Consider the following 23,053-nt stretch of genomic DNA (forward strand, 5'->3'; position numbering starts at 1 on the left):
GCCGGCTGCCTGCAATTTGGCAATTCAAATTTCACAGGCTCACTGTTGACTCAGCCTTCCATCCTTCTGAAGTGGGTAAAATGAGGACCCAAATTGTTGGGGCAATATGCTGACTCTGTAAATTGCTTAGAGAGGGCTGTAAACCACTATAAAGCGGTATATAAATTTAAGTTTATTTCAGCATGTAGGATTATGTGGTTCAAGATTGAAATCTGTGACCATAGAGTGGATCACTGGCGTGAGAGGCTTGGTCCTCTGGCTAATCATATTTCTGAGTATCTACCATACTTAGATGTTTTTCCTAAAAATGAATGGCTGAATGAGGAAAAGTACACAAGAAGATATTAAAGAGAATTCTGCAACAGATCTTGCTGTAGACTCATCTCAGAGGCCTGTGAAAAGATCATTGCTAACAGTTTATCTTAATCTAGGAAAAACAATCCACAGTGGATGGATGGAAATTTCTTATTTTCTAAAATATAAAAGTGAGAAATTTCTTCCATGTTTGTTTCATGTCTATATAGACTGGCGTTCTTATAGCTGTATCAGACATTATGAAGATCACAGTTTTTCTCTCTGGAGTTTACTTTGTGCCCAAGCAACATTACAGGATTATCTGGTCATTTCAGAGATTACTGAAATCTTTCTGCCAAGAATCTGATAATGTCCGGCACAAAGCATCAGGACCATATGTAAAGTTCCAGTTGATTTATTACTAATCATGCCTATTCACAAGAATTCACAAGAATCTAATGCCAAGAATTGGCATTAGAAAAGGGTCAAAGGATTTCAAGAAAGGTTGGACATAGTCTATTTGTGGCTATGTAGAGACTGTAGGCTTTGACTTTGCCCCAGGTTCTGCCACTCTTCTTACAGATGATGTTGTTAATGTGCCAGGTTCTTTAAAGAAATCTATACATGATTTCATGATCACGCGATTACTTTTGAAAAATAATAATGACCCCTTCTCTATTTTCATGTAGTCTGCAAATATTTCTGGGGATTTTTTTTTTTTAATTCTCAGACAAATCACTTGAGGTATTATTGTGCAAACCATCCGTTTTGATATTGAAGAACAATTTAGGTTTGACAATTCATTTCAAAATGACTCTTTTCTCCAAAAGACTTGCCTTAAAAGTAATTAAGAAGAGCCTCTGAAAGTGCAACTGGGAAGACTGACAGGCAGAAAAGCTATTTAATATCACCTGACATCCCCAATTCTCACCAGATTGGAGCAAATCATTAATTCAGCTGCTTTACAGCCAACGGGGAAAATATTTTATTCAGTCATTCGACTTATAAGGCCACCTCACCCATACAGCAGTTCTGGCCTATGAGGCCCTTGAGCACTCTCCCCACCCCCAATAGCAAAAGAAGCTGGAAGGGAAGTTTTGAACAACAAACAAGAGAAAACTGGTTTAACGGTTCCTAGTTGTAGCCACAGAGCCTGTTTTTCATTAAATAAACAAACAAATAAAATTTTGGGGAGGGAAGAAAGCAATGACTATCCATGCCAGCTACTCTTTGTATACAAGTCTAAAATTTAACCCTATTAGTAATTGAGTTGAGGAACATTTTGGATAAAGAGGAAGCTTATACATTTGCATCATAAACAAACACAAATCCCATCTGTTCTGAATTCTGTTTGGAAAAGTTACATTGTGGTTTATTTTCAAATCCAAATGAAATAGCAGTACCAAAGCCATTAGTAAACTAAGAGTAATAACATTTAAATTTCTTTTTCAATTGCCATTGACATATTCAAAATAGAAATGTTGTCAGCTCAGTTTCAGATTATTCCTAGAAAACTGTTTAGTTTACTTATTCTGAGAGGTAGGGAAAGACAGCAATACTTCATTGCTTAATTTCATATGCTTGCTTTTTTAGAAATAAGTTCCATTGAGTTCAAGGACACATACTGCCAAATACATATTCAAAATCACCTGGCCAAATATATCTCCTTCAGATATGTTGGATCTTCATTTCCATCATCCCCAGCCAGCATATACATTGCTGAAACATCTGTGGAACACCCTGTTGTAGAAAGGCTGAAGTATAGAACTGCAACATCATTGTTTTGTTAAAGAATTTCAGATCTGTATAAAAGAAATTATCATGACAGTCTTCCAAATAGTCTCTTGACCGCATTTTTGCAATCTTTATTGTTCATCAGGACCTGATACTGTACAATGGCTATTTGAGATTTAATCATCCAAAAACTTCAGTTATAGAATGCTCTTGATGGTTTCTTGATATTCCCATGACTCTATTGTTCTTCATCTCTTCCCTCTTCGCTGATCAATGTCTTCCCTACCCTTTCTGACTGAAGGTTAACTTGAAAACTTGCCTAGGATGTGATGTGATAAACCATATAAAATTGAAGAAATTTAAGGGAGAAAAACTTACCTGGTCATGAAGAATTATATCAGTGAATTCTATGCTTGTCTTTCATATTCTTTCCAGATTTTCATATTTTAACAGCACTTCATGCTACAAATATTATTTCATGAAACAAACACACACATACAGCAGCACTTTCAAGATGAATGACAGGCAAGCTAAGTATTTATTACTGGGAAAGTTAAAAATTACATTTTCCTCCCCACAGAGCCTTTCTACTTAGCTTGGCAAATCAAAACAGTTGAGGATCTCTCTGGTATAATTTTATATTTAAAGCTTTTAACTGCATTTGTTGTTCAGGTGCTAAGGAATGAGAAAGATAGGATTTTTTCCAGCTTTTTTTTAAAAAAACTAGGACATCATTCTTGATTCATGTCTACATGATCATTTATCACTTAGTGTTTATCACTGTATGACGTTTCTTATTATGACCTTAATAAAAGGCCCATCAGAGAATGTCCTTGGCTAAGAATCTAGTGTGTCTTCACCATAAAGTATGTTCATTCTTCATATAAATTGTGAATACTGTATAGTAAGCTGAACACATTTTTTATTGAAGCATTGATGCTGCTTACAACTTCTTGGATGCAGATTGCTTCACTAAAAAGGACAAATAGATAACAGGAAATACAATCACTGCTCATACAAAATGTGATGAGGTTCTGTATGAACTAAAAAGATACCTTTAGTGGAACTATGCTTTTCTACCCTTGATATGCCTTTATACATAAACTCCTCTGGGGTGGGTGGAAAATGTAGCCTTATTCCTTTTAATGGATATTCCTTGCTGCAGTTTCAGCCTCTTTCTGTATATTCTTATATGATTATTGTCTCAAAAGTGCTTTTTCAAAAGGCAGCTGTTTTTTCTTGAGGAAGAGGAACAAATCATTTCATTTCTCATCCAAGAAACTTCATCAGTTGGTAGGGAGGGAGGGAGGGAGGGAGGGAGGGAGGGAGGGAGGATAGGTACTGACAATTGAGATTGGCTGCTGGTGTTGGAAGGATAGATTCTGACTGGATGGTGGTGGTGGGAAAGGGACGGATTGTATTTCTTGCAATTAACTGGTCCATTCATGTTCTCTGTGAGAGCTCTTGAGGCCATCTTTGCCTCTGGGTGTAATTGGTTGTGGAATTTTCTTGGCACTTTGGCAAAAGTTGCATTGTAGACTGGAGATAGATGGTGTTTTATCTCTCCCTCTCTGTTGAAAGAGGGCTGCTCAATGTTAACATAAATGGCCTCTTTTACACCTCTTTCAAACTAATGATCCTCTCTATCCAAAATGTGGACTTTGCTCTCTTCAAAAGAGTGACTGTTGTCTTTTAAATGCAAATGGACAGCTAAATCTTGTCCTGATGGGTTTGATCTCCTATGTTGTGCCATGCACTTGTGAAGTGGCTGTTTTGTTTCACCAATGTACAGATATGTACATGTCTCACAGCATTGTATTGCATATATCACATTGCTCAATTTTTATCTAGGTATTTTATCCTTGAAGTGGACAAACTTCCTGAAGTGCTATAGAGGAATACACAAGTGCATGTTGAAGTCCACAAAATAAATTGATCCCACAGCAAAAAAAAAGTGAATGAAACTTATGCAAAGTCTTTCTTCTCTTTTGCTGTAAAGAATCTAGAATGTCTTCAGGAAAAGGAGTCTGATGGCCACAAGAACTGAAAGAGAGGAATGAATTGCCACCTTACTTGCTTTCTCTTAGGATAAATCCTGCATTATGTTTTAAATACTGAATTTAAATGTCTTAAAAATATTTTGAGAAAACCTGAATTTCGTGTATCATTTCTCACATGTCATATGTGTTTAGTTAAGCTAGTTTGGGAAATAATGGAAAAAATCTGTCTGTCATAAATGGTGAAAGTGGAAAGATTATATTGTGTACTGTATAGGAACAGTGCAATCTGTTTCTCAGACTTCTTTCAGCTCTTGGCTTTCAACATGCTTTTATTTTTCTACATACCATGTTCTACCGACAAGCATGTAGGATTTCACAATAATTTCTTGTAGTTATCCATCTTCCCTCCTTGAGTTAGCCAACATACTCTTGATGTATTGAGAGATTTTTTTAGTGGGGATCATTTTAGTTTTCTTGCTCTTTATTACAATATTTCTTTTCTCTGAAAAAAATTAGAATTTCTGCTGATACTTTTCTGTGTGTGTGTGTATGTATGTCTGTGTCTGTGTGTGTATGCATGCACACATGAGGTAGAACACTCTAGAAATACAGGTTTATTTTTCATACATCTCTAGTAGTCACGTAGAAGATGTATTTCAGCAAGTACAATTTGTCATCACAGGAAATTTTGTCTTCTGTGCCATTATTAAAGGTGAAACAGCCCTCTTTTGCTTGTACCCAATAGTTCTGTCCCTAGTGCCATGTGAGGTCCAGTTACTTGTCCCTCCTTCTGCCAACCCAGCAGTTCCAAAGTATGTAAAATGCAAGTAGAATAATAGAGACCACCTTTGGTGGGAAGGCTAACAGTTTTCCATGTGCCTTTGGCATTTAGTCATGCTGGCCACATGACCACGGAGAAGTCTTCGGACAACACTGGCTCTTCGGCTTTAAAAAGGAGATGAGCACTGCACCCTAGAGTCAGGAACAACTAGCACATATGAGTGAAGGGGACCTTTACCTTCAATAGTTCTATATTGATTATGTAAGTGCCAGAATTCTTAAAGTAACCTATCAGTTTGATAACCTATAAAATCATAGGGCTAGACTTGTTAAATGTTATAGAACACAGAAAAAGATGATTTGCTGGCTATTTAATATTTCAATCTATGTTTCAGTGTTCTATGATTTCCTTGCAAATATCTTGGAGTTTTATGATAAAAAAATATTTACATGAGCCATTCAACATTAAACTTGGATAATAAAGAAAAACCAATGAATGAATCAACATTACAATAGCCACATAAAAATAGCTTTAAAATTTTCAATTGAAAACACAGAGATATATCCTTTAAAGTAAATACTCTTAAATGTTGAAAACAAACTGCTAGGTTAATTATCATTGGAATAAAAAAAAGGTAAAGGAGTCATTGCTGACAATAGGGGGTGGAGCTCATCTCCATTTCAAGGCGATTAAGCCAGTGTTGTATGTGGTCAGCATAAAGTTATGGAGTGCTGTTACTTTCCCACCAAAGTAGTACTTATTTATTTACTTGCATTTATATGCTTTCAAACTGCTAGGTTGGCCAGAAGTGGGGCGAGGATAGGAGCTCACTCTGCCACTTGGCACTTGGGTCTCGAACCTGGGCTGCCAGATTTCTAGCCGACAAGCCCAGAGTCTTAATCGCTGCCGTGTCATCTTTTATTGGAATATAATTAGGTGTTACAACCAAATTATCCCATGTCCCAACAAGTGTATTTCTGTTTGCAGACAGGCAATATCAGGCATTGGGTGGTGAACAATTTATTTTATTCCAGCTTCAAAAAGTGTGGATACAGAATATTTAAATCTATTGTAGGAGAAAATGATCAATTTTAGTGCACAATATCTGAAGTTCAAATGTCTCAAAATAGGCCTTGATATGATTGACTGCTTCCCCAACATATTCTACAAGTAATTTGCTTCCTTGTGAATTACATTCCTTTGAAATCTCTATTTTGAGATGACACAATTTCATTAAAATATTTTTTTTAAAAATAAACCCCCATTCAAATCTATTAGTTGATTAATTAAAAGGAAGTAATTGTTAATTCTGTCACTAATGCAATGCATAATCACTGTGTCTTTCATTTCTTCATCAACATATTTGTCAAGTTATTTAAATCTTTTTAAAATGAGTATGATTTCTTATGAATCATCAGCCACTAAGACAAATTAGCTTTCATTTGCATGTTTATGTGTATGTCACCTCAGACCTGTGTGTGCATGTATATGTGCCTCTTAGCCTTCAGGAAACTACATGGACAAGTCCCTGCAGTTTTCTTGGCATGCTTACATATACAGAGGCACACCCTATTTTTTTAAAGGGTGCATGCGCATGCCACACCCACACACATACACACCCACCCACCCACACAACACAGCTTCCTGTGTTTGCTCACAGATAGTGTTTGCTCTAAGTAGAAATTAGTAATTTAGGAACAATATATAGTTTACAATTGCCAGGAATAATGATTAAAGCACAGGTGTCATTCTTCTCCATGGCGAAATATGGGTAAGACCATCCTTAAATGTATATAACTTTGTAATACCACTTTGAAACATAATTCAATGCAATTCTTTGCATGCAACCCAATATGAATACCTTATGTTTTCTTTTTCTTCCACTTCTCCTCCTCCTCCAGCTGTTCAAAATGAACGGGACAGAATAAGTACCAGACGAAGCACCTCTGATGGCAGTGCTCCTCCTTCTATTAACACACTGTCCCAGGCTGAAGTGCTTTCTCGTCAGGTATAGTAATCTACCATCCGTGCCTAAAGAGTCACCTCAATCTCTTGAATACTCTCGGCGTCCATTATTTATAACCATATCTATTCTTTTTGCATTTGTAATAATGGTAGAAGGCAAGAAGGCTCTCCGAAGAGAATTCTAATTTTATTCGGCTTATTTTGTAATATCATTCAATGCACTTTTCACATTCAAAATAGTTAACTGAATGATTCAGGTGAGAAGGATACCATTATCACCATCAGGTATAATCTGTAAGGAGTCCTTATGAAATGTTTCTCCAACCACTTGGAATATGCCTGAAGAAGTCAGAGGAAGGTTAAGGACTGCAACATCTACTCTAAATACTTTTGCTGTATTGGTGAAAATTATATCACCATAAAAATGGGATGATGTGATATAATATACAAATCCTTACTATATAATACATAAACATCTTCATATATTTCAGTAGATAAAATACTTCTACTTATATTTCCTTTTTCTTACTTTATTTCTTTGTGCCTGAACCAACAGACATTTATCACGTCTTCTTTCTAAAACATTTTGTTTTCCTTGAAATTGCTTTAGCTTTGATTCCTAACTCAGGTTTTTTTTCTTTCTTCTGCAATCTTTTAGCTGTTTCTGTACAGTTGTTTCTATTGTATTGCATATGAGCAAGATGGGCATCTGTCAAACCTCCCTCACCAAGAAAGACACACAAATTTACTTCGAATCACTTTCCTTTATTGTTCCATACCTACAGTCAGAAATCTGAACCCAACTAAAGTAAACTACTCGTATCATTAAAGATATATTCTGAGAATCTCTAGGAAAGAGCTGATTTAACCTTCTTCCTTCCTCCCAACCAACCAATCTAAATTTTGCTGTTTCTTATTTCTGCTCTTCCCCTTTGGAATTTGGAGCACATTTTGTCACAGTATCATCTCTATAGCTGCAGATGCTCTTGGAGACTCACTGTCTTCAAAAAATACCCTAAGGCAGTGATGGCGAATCTTTTAGACACCAAGTGTCCAAACTCCGAGTGCGCATGCCCAAACTGAAAGTTGCATGCGTGTGCATGTGAATGCGTACATGTGTGGAAATGCATATGCACAGACATATGCAAACGTGCATGCATGGACATGCACAAACACGCGCCTGCGCGGACATGCGTGCATGCACAGCAGAGACCTGAGACATGCTAGTTGGTGGCAGTGCGCAAGAGGTAAGATCTTTTTCTTTCATGAGCTTCTGTTTTGTCGTTTGCAGAGAAATAGAAGCTTACGAAAGAAATGCCACGGAGAGTTTAGCTGGGGTGATGGTGCATGTGCCAGCAGAGAGGGTTCTGCATCTGGCACGCATGCCATAGATTCACCATTACGGCCCAAAAGTATGACTCTCTATTGAAACAGAGTTAATTTGTAGGCCTGATCTTTGATCCCATTAAGAACTTTTTGTGACGTGATCGTAATTTCGAACCATCATTAAACAAGTAGTTGTAAGTCAAGGACTATCTGTATTTTTTAAAAAATGATTAATGGTAATTGTTTACTATTTTAAAATTGTTTTTATTATTTTTTTATTTTTTTATTATTTTATTTTATTATTTTATTTTATTTTATTATTTTATTTTATTATTTTATTTTATTATTTTTTTATTTTATTTTATTTTATTTTATTTTATTTTATTTTATTTATTTTATTTTATTTTATTTTATTTTATTTTATTTATTTTATTTTATTTTATTTTATTTTATTTATTTTATTTTATTTTATTTATTTTATTTTATTTATTTTATTTTATTATTTTATTTTATTTTATTTATTATTTTATTTTATTTTATTTATTTTATTTATTTTATTTATTTATTTTATTTATTTTTATTATTTTATTTTATTTTATTTATTATTTTATTTATTTATTTTATTTATTTTATTTATTTTATTTATTTTATTTATTTTATTTATTTTATTTTATTTATTTTATTTATTTTATTTATTTTATTTATTTTATTTATTTTATTTATTTTATTTATTTTATTTATTTTATTTATTTTATTTATTTATTTTATTTATTTTATTTATTTTATTTATTTTATTTTATTTTTTTATTTTATTTTATTATTTTATTATTTTATTTTATTATTTTTTTATTTTATTTTATTTTATTTTATTTTATTTTATTTATTTTATTTATTTTATTTATTTTATTTATTTTATTTATTTTATTTATTTTATTTATTTTATTTATTTTATTTATTTTATTTTATTTTATTTTATTATTTTATTTTATTTTATTTTATTTTATTATTTTATTTTATTTATTTTATTTTATTTTATTATATTTCTCTTTTTTTGTGCTTTAGAATTGGTTGATTGGAGGATTTTATAAATTCATCAAAAAATAGATATAACTTTACTCAACTTTTATCTCTATCTTCAACTGTTATCTTCTTTTTTATTTTTTTACATTCTTTACATTCTTTCCCCTTACAACTATTTTAATGGATGTTTGATATTATTCTGATGTATCATTTTTAAGATTGTGCTTAATAATGAACAAGTAATTTAAGTGATAATCTATGGAGAATTGAAGCATATTAAATAATCAATATATAACTTTTGAATAGAATTTCTAACATACTCAGAAATAGAAAGTAAATAAAATAGAATTTCTGAATCCTGAATAATACAGATTTTAATTTATTGAACTTAATTTATATCTACTTTGATAAATGGTAGCTTATCAAGACTAGTATAGCATTTTGAATCTTTAACCAATTTGAGTTTTTGTATCACACAGATTCCTCTTTCAAGTTTAAATGTTGCCACTACTGACATCAGTGTTAAGAAAATTGCGGGTATTAGTGATATCTGTGAATCTATGAAGCAACAGCTCTTGGTTCTTGTAGAATGGGCAAAATATATTCCAGCTTTCTGTGAACTACGGCTGGATGACCAGGTATGAAATAATCACAGCACCTTTTTAAATGCTTTCTCTCAGTTTGGGGAGAATATCATTCTATGTTTTAAAATCAAACTAAGGATCTTTAAGCTTATATTCATGCAGAACTGGTTATGGAATCTCAAAAAGAAGTGTGGTAGGATTCAGCCTCAGGGTAATGTCAACCAGGATAAGGTTCCAAAATTCTCTGTAACATAAGATGGAGCCAACATATTTACCCAAGCCTTCACTAGAAAGTCAAGGGAAATTTGATTGCTGAAAAAAAAGTATGACTTTGGAAAATCCATTGTTGCATTGCATTGTTACTTTTTGATAAGAATTTGACGAAAGAAAATTGGCTTTTAAACTTGTTTTCAGTTGAGAATGTAATTTGGTCAAAAACTGCATATGAAAGTTCTATCTTGCATTAGTTAATTGAAGTCAATTGACTGACTTCCCACACTTCAGTGAAACTCCAAAATAAGGCATCATATAGAATTCCTATTATTTTCAAACTGGAAAAGCTTCAAAGTGCTGGAAAAAATGAAATTAAAAATGATACGGCTATATCACCAACAGTCAAATTATTCTGAAAAGAAAATTAAAATTCTTAAGCATGTTGAGAATTAGAAATATCTTTTTTCATGTTCCTTCCCACCTTTTGATACCCCCCCTTTGCCTTCTTCTGCCATGTAGAGAGAAAAAAAATGTATGTAGGAGAAAATATACATAGTTGTAAGCCATGTGTTAAATCTGCATTTAGTTTTCACTCTATGGCAAACCCCCCAGATTATTTTCTTTGCAAAGAAGGATTAGGGGCATGAACCTAGTGTATTCAGGAGGAATAACTACATCAGGACTCAGGAGAGCAAGAGGGAAAAATAGTTGAATTCATGTTGGTGTGAATTAGTCACCTGTTGTTCATAGCTATTAACATTTGTACACCATAAATGAAGATAACATAGAGCAAAAAAGAGATAGAAAGAAAGAGAAATACTAAATTTCAATTCAATTTAAAAGTAATTAATTAATTATAAATAAATAATTATTTTCTGTTTATAAAAGATAAATTAATGCGACTATGTTCAATAGTTTAAATAATTTCCTCTTCTGGTCCAAGGTCATTTTGACCTTAGACCTTATGTCCATGTAGTCATTAATAAACTATGTGGAATACATCCCTTCAGCCGATTCGCTCACACAGAGAGGGACTCCTCCGGGTGCCGTCCACTAGGCTGTGCCAGCGGGCGATGCCTAGGGGAAGGGCCTTCTCTGTGATGGGCCCGACCCTCTGGAATGACCTCCCCCCCGACATTAGAATGACTATGGATCTCCGCTCCTTCCGTCAGAAACTTAAAACCCACCTATTCCAGCTAGCCGGCTTGGCCTAATTCCATCTTTCCCACCTCAGTTTTATTTCTAAATTTTTAGGATTGGTTCTAGGGTCTGTTTTTAATGTTTTTAATTTTTATAAATCCGTACAGGGGTTGTTTAATTTGATTTTTAGCTATGTATATGATTGTTTGTATGTTTTTAAATTTATTCCTGTACACCGCCCCGAGTCCCTCCGGGGAGAGGGGACGGTCTAGAAATTTAATTAATAATAATAATAATAATAATAATAATAATAATAATAATAATAATAATAATAATAATAATAATAATAATAATAATGGCTTACTTCTCAATAGGCAAATGTACAGTATGGATCAGCGGTGGGTTTCAAAAATTTTTAGAACCTCTTCTGTGGGTGTGGCCTGCTTTGAGGGAGTGGCTTTCCGGCCATGTGACCGGATGGGAGTGCTTGCCAGCCATGTGACTGGGTGGGCATGGCCAACTTGTAAAATGTGGTGAAACTCACTTAACCACACTCTTGCTTAGCAACCAAAATGTTGGCTCAGAAACTCTGGCATTTGAAGCAGGCAAGTCTTAAAGCTGTCAAGTTACAAGATCCTGGCACCCCCTAACCCTTTAGGAAAAAAAACCCCATGGGTATTCAAACTTGACAGCTTTAAGACTTGTGGACTTCAACTCCCAGAATTCCTCCTCTCGCTCTTCATCTTGATGATGTCGGACGGGCAGGGGGAGGGAGCTGGAACCAGTTCTAAATGGCACTGTAGATTTGTGGAACCTCTTCTATAAAAGCGGTTAGAACTGGCAGGAACCCACCCCTGGTATGGATATATTCTATTGTTTTTAAAGGGCAGGAATTATTCAAACACTATATATTTATTTATTAAACCTATATGCCACCCATCTCTCTATCAAGAGCAACTCTAGGTGCCTCACAGTACAGATCCACTTCCTGCCTCATTAGACAGGAAGAAAATGGTTATTTGTGATGAGTTTGAGAAGTCTCTGAAGGCCACATCCAAGATTTTATGGGCTTCCAGAAGTTATATGATTCTAGCTATTATTAGATCAACTATCCACAATTAAGATATTGCTTAAGATAATATGAATTCAGTGCCATTGACTGATTTTCATGAGATATTTAGATATCAAAAATGTTCAGGAAATAAATTATCAAGAAAATGAATTTCTTAAAAGCAAAAATATATTTTCAAATGCCGTATTTTCTGGCGTATAAGACGCTCAAAGTATAAGATGCACCTAGCTTTGGGAAGGAAAACAAGAAAAAAAACCTACCTCTGTCTCCCAGAAATTTGCCTCTTTGCAGCAAACAGCCTGTTTTAGTTTCAGCTTCAGCAAAGTTTGATTATCACAAGCAGCTGATTGTCAGTTGGATCAGCCTCTAGACCATCAGCTGTTTCAGACTGCAGCGATTGCCATAGCCTATTGCCGCCTCCGCGCACTCCGTTTTCAGCCTCCACATGCCCCATTTTCGGCCTCTGCGCACCCCATTTTCTGCCCATTACAGGTGGTGGGGATCAGAATGTGAAAAATGGAGCACATGGAGACCGAAAACGGGGGGCGTGGAGGCAGAAATAAGCAATGGCAATTCCTGCAGCCTGAAACTGCAGGTAGGGAGGCTGATCCAACCGACAAGTAGCTGCTTGTGCTAATCAGGCTGTGCTGAAGCTGAAACTGAAACTGAAACAAGCTGCTTGCTGCAAGGAGACAAATTGCTGGGAGGCAGAAGCCAAAGGATGGGGGCCGGTGGGTGGGCAGGACTATATTTGGTGTATAAGATGCACCCACATTTTCGCCCTCTTTTAGGGTGGGAAAAAGTGCATTTTATACTCCAAAAAATATGGTAGATTTTTGAAGTGAACCTCACTTCTTCAACATTTTTTTTCTGGGAAAGAAGAATACTTTAAACATAATAAGAACTGCCTAATCCTAATCCAGTTCTGATTTCCTTTAATGTTCTATTTTAATATTTTATTACATTTGTACATGTACATGTACTAATGTTTATCTGCTGTTTTTTTATATCCAAGGTTGCTCTGTTAAGAGCACATGCTGGAGAACATCTTTTACTTGGAGCAGCGAAAAGGTCTATGCCTTACAGAGACATCATTCTTTTAGGTTAGATTATATTTATTTTGGCTTTTTATCGTTAAAACCCTAATTATGTTTGCTGAAAAGTATGCATAGGATTTCAGCTTGGAGTGTCTTAATTTGTATCCAGAATTATCAGTACAAAACAAAAAAATGTTTACTAAATCCTGAGGCAGGACTAAAGTAAGCATTCTCCTTGCTTTAAAAAGTGAATCAGAGTTTACTATTGCTACCCTACATTATAAAATTTATTTTGCAGATGAAGTAGTTGATGTTGTTGTTATTGTCATTATAATTACTCCAAGGGACATTTTACTTCGAGAAAAACATCCAAAATAGTACTGCTTCTGGACCTGTTTGCCTTTTCCACAAGCATGACCCTTGAAATGAGGGATTTACCGTATTTCTCCTCATGATTGGCAGAAGAAAACATTTTGGCTCATTTCCCAATCCATTACATATGGTTTGCATAGCCTTTGCCTTATTCCTTTTCACTGCTGTTGGACATATTCCTTGGGGATAAAAATATTCATATGGCCCTACTAGACCCTGCTGGTTCATACAGGAGCTCTCTTCTTTTGCCCCCAATACGTAACTGAAAGTTGAAAGGGTTTCTACCATCAGTAGGTAACGTCTTATTCTCAGCTTTGAACATATAATCACAACCTTCAGCAATTGACCACAGGCAAATGGAGCATGTAGGATTTTGTTCTTCAGAGCAGTCAAAGAAATGCTTTTGGGGATTCTGTGGCAAGACATGAATTTGCACTGTATTTGCCTTTCAGCTGTTTTATATATAGATCTACTTATCTAGATTAGACTTCAAAATACACATATTTAGATGAGTACATAATTATGAAATGAAATGATATTATGTTTGTATGGTTATATAATTAAGCAGATTATTGGTGACATATAACGTGGTGTATTTATTCATTCAAATTACTGGGGGGTGGGGGTGGAAATCGTAATTGGCACTGTAGTTTTAAGCTACAGATATCATTAATAATTTTGACCTGCTTTTATTTCTTCAGGTAATGATTTTGTCATCCATCGCAACAGTTCTGAAGCAGAGATTAGCAGAGTAGCAAACCGGATTTTGGATGAACTCATTAAACCATTTCAGGAAATTCAGATTGATGATAATGAATATGCATGCCTAAAGGCGATCGTATTTTTTGATCCAGGTATATTTCAGAATTTCATTTCCAAATGTAACAAAAATTGTTGCTTTCTAAGTATAAGCAGAGATATTATAGGTCATCTAGTTTGTCATCTAGGTCTTGATATGATTGGGATTCACAGGATTTTATTTTAACTTATTTTGAAACGTCAGCACGCTGGCTGAGAATTATCTGGACAACATCAGATTTATAATGGATATTTTAGGTTTTCAGTAAAACTTTAATCCTCGTGCCAGTTGAGAAATGAAAAGGTTTTATGACAAGCCTCCTTTAGGTTGTGTCACCAACTCCTAAAGAAAAGACTAACAGAAAGCGAAGGCAACTTTGGAAACTGATGGAAAGCAAGCGATACATTTTGCCCTTAAATGCCTACGTGTGAGACCTCAGGGTTCCCTCCCTTGGCTGGCCTTGAGAGCTTATCTTTTGCCAGATTTTCTCTGAGTAACATATTTATTGCCCCTAGCCCTGGTTTGTTCAAGATAAATTCTTTATATTCAGTGTACATCCTGCTTTTATCCTCAGCAGGTGTAGACGAAGGTATATATGTATGTGTATGTATGTATGTATGTATGTATGTATGTATGTATGTATTTGTATTTCACCTATATTACTTTTTATAAAAAACTCAAGGCAACATATATATTCAATGTTTGTTTATTTGTTTCCTTCTATCATCTGCAGCTTCATTCCAGAAAGTGTCAGAGCTTTTTCCACAATAACATGGCTTAATATTTTCTGTGACAGAAATAATACTAAAAATCTTAAATTAGGAAAGCGCTTCTAAGCATGTGCAAGGTTGTTTTTCTTTGCTCTTTACAATCACATGTTATCCTATTAAGACGGAAGGATTACTTTCCAAACATAAACATTGCTGAGTTTATGCAATCTAACTTTTTTAATCAACGGATTCTGTATGTTGCCAGCACAGAGACTGGGATAACTGGGTCTTTAATGCAGTGGCTATTTTTTCAGTCCTCCCTACTTACCATAAAAGGAGGTGGGGAGACTGCCAGTTGTGTCTTTTAAAAAAAAAAAAGAAACAAATTAAGGAAAAAAGAAAATGTGATCAAACTGTCAGGGCTGGTACAATAAGGTAGCCAGCCCCCACTTTTTTTTCTAGGTCTCTTTGAGGCTTTGTTTTTTCTTATTCAGAACCATTGCATATATTAATAAACAGCTTATATGACATGGATCACTGGAAGGATTTAATTTAGTTCAAACTACATGCTGTTGTTCAAGGCTAAAAGTATCGTCATCTGGTTAATTGTGAAGGTTAGTTAACGTAGCAAGTTCACATGATGCGCTAACTCCCATCCAATTAAGCATAGCATGGTAAAAGGATCTCTGTGATCCATTTGTAACACTTCTTCACTCTCATCTTCTTAGAGCCAGTAGATTCATCACAGGAGAGTCAGGAGAGTAATTCTTGAGATTGAGTTAAATTCTCCAGTTACGTATTGTATATTTATGTAACATTTCTCTGCATTTGAAGATGCAAAGGGACTGAGTAACGCAATGAAGATCAGGAACATGAGATTTCAAGTTCAAATGAGTTTGGAGGATTATATCAATGATCACCAATACGACTCCAGAGGTCGCTTTGGAGAACTCCTATTGCTTCTGCCTACAGTCCAGAGTATCACTTGGCAAATGATTGAACAAATTCAATTTGTAAAACTATTTGGTATGATTAAAATTGACAGTTTACTTCAGGAAATGTTGCTTGGAGGTGAGTAAGTTGATTAAATTATGCTCATCTTTATTATGACTGGAGAAAAATCATAAAAGAATTGCTGATCCTATAGTAAATAATATTATCCAGGTTGGGCAAAGATTTGAATCAGTACAACATGGTTTATACAGTATATATAATATGATGGGTTCTAATTTTTGTTGTGTTTAAACAATGTTCATTATTATTACTGTACATAAACTTAAAATTCCTCCGAGCTTCTAAGTTTATGAACTTCTTTTTCATGAACAACACTGATCATCTGTGCTTTCATGTTTAGCTAATTGTTAGATTGTAATTAACATATACTGATTTTCATCTTTATCTTTGTCCCTGTAAACTGGGTGCTAAATTCCTTTTTTATTAGAGAAGCATACTTCTGATAGTCGCAACCCATTCACTTGAATTGATATTCATTTGATGACAATATTGCAGGTACATTTAATGATGCTACTAATGTCCAGTCAATTCATCCTCATCTAGGCCAGGATCCAGTTACTGGGCAAACTCTGCTTCTAAGTTCAGTAACAGCTTCTGCTCATACAGAACAGATAGGTAAGTTGATTAACAATGAATCATTTGGTCATAAATGTAGTTAGTTAATTAATTAATTGCTAATTACTTACTTACTTACTTGTTTAATTAAATAATTATGCTTCATTGATTAATTAAATACTCTTTCTTTTAACAGTAATCTCAAGGAATTTTCATTCCATAATTCCACAGATACTGATGCCATGTAGAAGGAAGAAATCTTTTTTCTTCAATGCTAGTCCAGAAATTATACAGAAACAGATCTCTGTTTCTGCCAAAATGTCACTGAAATTGTTATCATGCCCAGACACCTTCCAAATTCATTATTTTGCTATGAACAGATAATTTTACTTGCTTAGTAATTGCTTTCAACAATAACAATATGGTAGCCTTTTGGTCTGCCAAATTGTGATTTAAATGATTGTATTTCTATTGCTTTATTGTCCAAGTTTAATGAGATTTGGGTTTTTCCTTCCAGTTTTATAAAAAAATAATGTTTTCACATACTGTTTCGGGATTCATCAGGTGGTCATTTTCATTCTAGTATTCTGTGGCATTTGAAATTCAATTTTTTTTTTTTGCATTTTGATTATCAAATTGATTTGGACATAATATATCAGACCGTAAGGCTGTCTGATATAAATACGATTCACAATACTTGCTGATAGTTGATAGATGAAAAACAACCATCAGCTGCCAAATGTAACTGGAACTCTTGATAGGAAACAATGGAATTCACAATATATTTATAAATTTTAAGATTACTGTATTTGGCATTACTAATTTTGAAAAAAGTCAATCCTATTTGGAACAGTGTACATTTTACTGTGATACTTCTGTTACTTTAGGTTCCCAAATCATTAGAGTCAATAGAATCAACAAAGAGTCAGATAGTGGTATTATTTGGGTCATCTCATCAAGACCATCATCATCATCATCATCATCATCATCATCATCAAATATCAACATAGTGTTGCAATAGATGCTGGGCATTAATGATTATCTCATAACATAGTTAAGATATACTTGAGTGTTAGTTAACATTAGGGATAAACATTATTTTTAGGCTGAGTCTACATTTTTTCATGTCTAATCTGTTAAGGATTCTAGAAGATGAAGCATGAGAGGTCCTGAGTTAGAAATAGACAGATAAAACCTTTCTCTTTCTGTCCTTCCACATTGCTCTTCTATTTTTAGAATCCACACTTTCTTACACACAGAAGAAATCAGAACAAATTTATTTTATAGGAATTTGCCATTGGTCCCAGAATTGCCTGCTTTTCATTTCTGCTTTAAGTTCGAGGGTCTTGTTGTAATTGTCATTTGCAAACCATCCAGATTGCAGGGTAACTTAAGTTTAGGTTTAGTGGTTTGCACTAGATGGACCTTTGATTTTTTTCAGTATCATTGCAGCTGATCTAGTGGAATTAGCCAACAGTCAGATTACTTAATTATTGGATCCTACTTCAGTGCTGTATGAAACTGTGTGAACAGTAATAAATAAAAGTTGTGGTTATTTATAATTCAGTTCAGCCAATGCTGGTTATTGCCCCCACGCCCACTCCACACTACTAGCACAGCTTTGATTTGATTATTGATAATTTCTTTTCAAATTCTTTTCCAGCAACTCCTGAAACTCCACTACCTTCACCTCCACAAGGTTCTGGCCAGGAATACAAGATATCTCCAAACCAAGTTACAGTCATTTCACAGCAATTGCTTCCAAAACAAAAAACATTGTGATATTGATCAATGGTTCTTTTATATTGTAAGCACTGCATTAACAATCTTGACATTGACAAACTCAGGGTAGAGAACTTTGATCCAGATAGAATAAAAAGAGTTTTGCTTTTGTTTGTTTGTTTGTTTTATAATTTTTGCTCAATGCCTGAATTGAAATATTTGTGGATGTTAATATTTGAAAGCTGTGCCTTCTTTGCAATGCATTTGAGTAATCATTGAAGAGCATTAATATGTTGTCCCTTCATATCATGTGTTAACTATTAAAAATGTGTACAGAATGCAAATCTGATTTCAATAAAATTACTAGATATATAGAGATAATGAAATATAGAGAATATAGAGATAATGAAAAAGCAAAGCAAGAGGTTTTAACAATTAATCTAAACCAGGGGTGTCGAACTCAAGGTCCAGGGGCCGGATCCAGCCTGGTGGGGGGTTCTTAGACATGGCCCCTGGGGCCACCCTGGAAAATGTGAAGGACTGGCCCATGGTACCTCTTCCAGGGAAAACGGAGCTCAGGAGGGCTGCACTGCCAAGCTCCATTTTCGCTGGCAGAGGGTTGTAGGAGGACGTGGAGCTTGGGAGTCCATTTTAGCTGGCGGAGCATTCGGGCCATGACAGGCATACCCAACACAAGTGATGTCGATCCACCTGCTCCTACCCGTTTGAGGTCAAACACAACCCTGATGCGGCGTTTGATGAAATTGAGTTTGACACCCTTGATCTAAACAGTTATTGCATTTTCTTGAATACAGAAAAGAGATTGACTGCCAAAATGTTTCCTACAAGGATTGGCATGATGACTGTATGTGTCATTGATGGACACCATGAACATAATAATTCAGGGGTGAGGTGCTACTACAGAAAAGGCTGTGACTGCTGATACTTGTTAACCAACAGATCCATGGAGCATTCATTCCTAATTAGGGATGGGTGGAAGCTAATTAAGGAGAGAAGCAACTTAGAAGTAAGGAGAAATTTCCTGATAGAACAATTAATCAGTGGAACAACTTGCTTCCAGAAATTGTAAATGCTCCAACACTGGAAGCTTTGAAGAAGAGATTGAATAACCATTTGTCTGAAGTGGTGTAGGGTCCTGCCTGAGCAGGGGGTTGGACTAGAAGACCTCCAAGGTCCCTTCTATAATTATAATCTATACTATTCTAAGTAGATGTGCAGAGGCTTGTAAGCTGTTGGGAAACAAACCTTTGTAACTGTTTGCTTTGTGTTTTTCTGGGAAGCTTAAATATTGAATTTTCCTGATAGTCTTATTCCACAAACTCACATGGACTTATCAAATTTGACTTCCAAGCCCAGCCAACACTTATCAGGTATTGATTATTTTAAAGGCTTTCTGATCCCAATGGGTAATATACATCTTCCTCAATTTTAGGTCCTCTACTAGAGGCTTGGGAGTATGAAGGTTCTGCACAATATCTTAGCTGTTTCTAACACTGTACTCTTCTGCTCTGTTGTTCCTTGGATCTGTTGGAACCATTGTCCATCTTAAAAAGCATAGCCCTGAGTGCTCCTATCACCATCAGGACCACTTTGGAATTTAGTTTTCACATCCTTTCACTCCTTTGAGTCCTGTCACTTTTCCATCTTCTTGTAGTCTTTCTTGATGCTAGTGTCACTTGGCACTGTTTATCCATCACCACTGCTGTCTTCCGGTCCTTGTTTATTACCACAAAGTCTAGTTGACTGGCATGTAGCTACCCATTTGTCTAGATCTGTAAGTATCACACGGTCTTAGCTTTCTTACTGTCCACAATCTTCTGTGGAATCTCCCATCTAGACTTAGGAAAGTCTAGTCCAGTGATGGCGAACCTATGGCACACGTGCCACAGGTGGCACGCGGAGCCATTTATCACAGCATGTGAGGCGCTGCCCTGTCAGCTGGCCAACGTGATGCGCGTGCTGGCCAGCTGAGTTCACCTTTTTAAAAGCCATTTTTCACCCTCCCCAGGCTCCAGAGGCTTTATAGGAGCCTGGGGAGGGCGAAAGAGCCTCTCCCACCTCCCGGAGGCCCTCCGGAGGCTTCAGGGACCGTCCGGAGGCTTCAGGGACCGTCCGGAGGCTTCCCTGAAGCCTTCGGAACACTTAAAACAACCCTCTGAGCAAACCGGAAGTGACTTCCGGTTTGCTCGGAGGGTCGTTTTAAGTATTCCGAAGGCTTCAGGGGCCGCCGGAGGCTTCTTCCATACACTAAACAGAAGCTCCAGTATACAATGCCACCTGCTTGGTTGTGCTGCTCAGTATATGCTTTCACTGCCTGCCACTTGTACCCTTCTACTATGTGTTGAACTGTTTCTGGGGTTTTTCTGTACAGTCTGCACCTTGGATCCTATCTAGTGTGGTAGACATGGCTTGTAGGGGTCTGGTGCTTAGTGATTGCTCTCATGCTTCTAAGATCACTGCCTCAGTGTTGCATTTTAGTCCAGCCCCTTCCAGCCACTGGTAGGATTTTCCAGTGACTGCCATCTCAGATACTTGCCAATGGTCCATCCCATGCAGGATCTTGATTTGCCATGGGGCTTCTTCTGCTTGAACTTTTTTCCATGTCTGCTGCTGCCTCAGGAATTCTTTTAGCAGCTCATCTTTGGGTGCATTCTTCCTGATGTACTCATGCATGTTTGGGGTTTTATCCAGGACAGTGGCTTTGATTGTTTTACACACACAGACACACACACACACACACACACACACACACAGACACACTCACACTCACTTACACTTTTACATGATGTGAGATCCTGGTCAATGACCACTATAAAGATATTGGCCCATTTGAAATTCAATGATTTTTTTTTAGAATGCCAAAACATTTTCCCCAATTCAGAAATGAAAAACTTGTCCTTTTAGAACTCTTTTGTATTATTACCTATTTTACACAAACCTTTTAAAAAGAGTGAATTGTAATTTATTGAGAAATGATTTATTTTGTAAATGCAGAAATTATTTTTGTATGCCTAATTGTATAAAATCACAATGACTAGCTTTGTTTCCAATAGTATTGTGTTAAGTTGTTTGAACTATGATGTAATGTATGAATATAGGCTTGAGTAGCCATGAAATGGTTACCGCAAATGTTTTTAGACTGACTGTTTTTCATCAATGCTCAATAAACATATATTGAAAACATATGAATGTGAAATGGGCCTTGAAGTAACTTTTTCTCCTTTGCATAATGTAAACAGTGATTTTTTTTTCCAGTTGGCTGTCATAGCTGTAAGCAAAAAAAGTTAAAACTTATTGAAATCAGATGAAAACCCATGTAGTGGTTCTAAAGAAATCAGATGAGCTTTAATTAGACTAGATTCTTTCCTATGCTCTACTCTGTTCACTATACCCCCATCTCTGAAATTTCTAAGAAGTGGTCTTTGAGAAGAGTTATTTTCGGATCAGAAAAAGAATTTGTGATTGACAGGGTAATCTAAGCGAGCTGAAATTAGGAAGGAGATTTCATGGAATATTTAGTGCTAACTACAAACTCTATTCATTCAATGCAGCACAGGTAGACAGTAGAGGAACTTTTTATTCTTTTCAACACAATGTGAATATGAGGAGGAGATTTAAGTAAAGGAATTTAGGATTTTGTTCATAAGCATGATAATTATAAAACTGAACAGAACAAGATCAGAGGTGGCATTCAGCAGGTTCTAACCAGTTCTGGAGAACTCGTAGCGGAAATTTTGAGTAGATCGGAGAACCGGTAAATACCACCTCTGACTAACCCCGCCCCCATCTATTCTCTGCCTCCCAAGTCCCAGCTGATCAGAAGGAAATGGGAATTTTGCAGTAACTTTCCCCGGGAGTGGGGAGGGAATAGATATTTTACAGTATCTTTCCCCTGCCATGCCCACCAAACCATGCTACGCCCACCAGCTACACCCACAGAACCGGTAGTAAAAAATTTTGAATCCCACCACTGAACAGGACCATATTTTATGTAGGAGAGATGCTTGTGAAAAGAAGTTTGAAAATTGATTGCATTTATCTGGATTGTAGAAAAAAGATTCCAAGGGGGAAAAAAATCCCTCCCTTTAGAGAAACCATTGATCCTGGGATGTTGGTGACTTCTCTTTTCCAAGCAAACCCTCCATTGTACATCTAAACCTTTATAGTTTAATTAGTCACCTAATTTGTAAATTAGTTCATCTGAGTTACATCACCCTATGTATCTTCTTTTCCCAAGCACTCAGCAATGTAATACAGGCAGAAACATAGATACACTTGGTGATGCAACACATCACATAGAAGAAAATATGATCACTTCAATTAGAAGCTACATACTACTTTTCCTGTTAGGAATTAGAACACTGGAGAAGCAAGAGTGACATTAGTGCTCTGAGTGATGGCTTTCATTCTCCAATAGAAAATTGATGTCAACTGAGAAGTATCAATTAAGGTGGCTTGTTCTGTAATGGTACCATGAGTGAACAGGACATGACCTGGCAAACACTTTCCCCAATTTCCTAGGGTTTATTTATTTATTTATTTGCTGCCCATTTTGCATTAGTAAAAGGTTTCTAATTGTATGGAAGGAGTAGAATCTAATTTTGATTCTAAATACCTGGGAAGAACTTTATTGAGCAAGTGCACTATTATATTTAACAGAAAAGTAATTATGTCACATGATGATCTTTTATACT

General features: G+C 35.6%; 1 protein-coding gene across 3 annotated transcripts in view; it reads left to right on the forward strand.

Moving 5' to 3' along the window:
* HNF4G (hepatocyte nuclear factor 4 gamma) overlaps positions 1-19,497 on the forward strand; it is a 72,021-nt gene extending 52,524 nt beyond the window's left edge. For 2 of the 3 annotated variants that reach the window (XM_081952674.1, XM_081952673.1), the window contains 7 exons: positions 6,711-6,817; positions 9,600-9,758; positions 13,145-13,232; positions 14,240-14,392; positions 15,882-16,118; positions 16,557-16,676; positions 18,280-19,497. In XM_081952674.1, the coding sequence (XP_081808800.1) occupies positions 6,711-6,817; positions 9,600-9,758; positions 13,145-13,232; positions 14,240-14,392; positions 15,882-16,118; positions 16,557-16,676; positions 18,280-18,398 (983 nt within the window). In that variant the 3' untranslated portion in view covers positions 18,399-19,497. The remainder of the gene's footprint in view (positions 1-6,710; positions 6,818-9,599; positions 9,759-13,144; positions 13,233-14,239; positions 14,393-15,881; positions 16,119-16,556; positions 16,677-18,279) is intronic. The other variant, XM_081952675.1, reaches the window with a different exon arrangement.
* Positions 19,498-23,053: the final 3,556 nt, after the last annotated feature.

The sequence above is a fragment of the Natrix helvetica genome, assembly GCF_964273705.1.
Source record: "Natrix helvetica genome assembly, chromosome: 4".
Classification (NCBI taxonomy): domain Eukaryota; kingdom Metazoa; phylum Chordata; class Lepidosauria; order Squamata; family Natricidae; genus Natrix; species Natrix helvetica.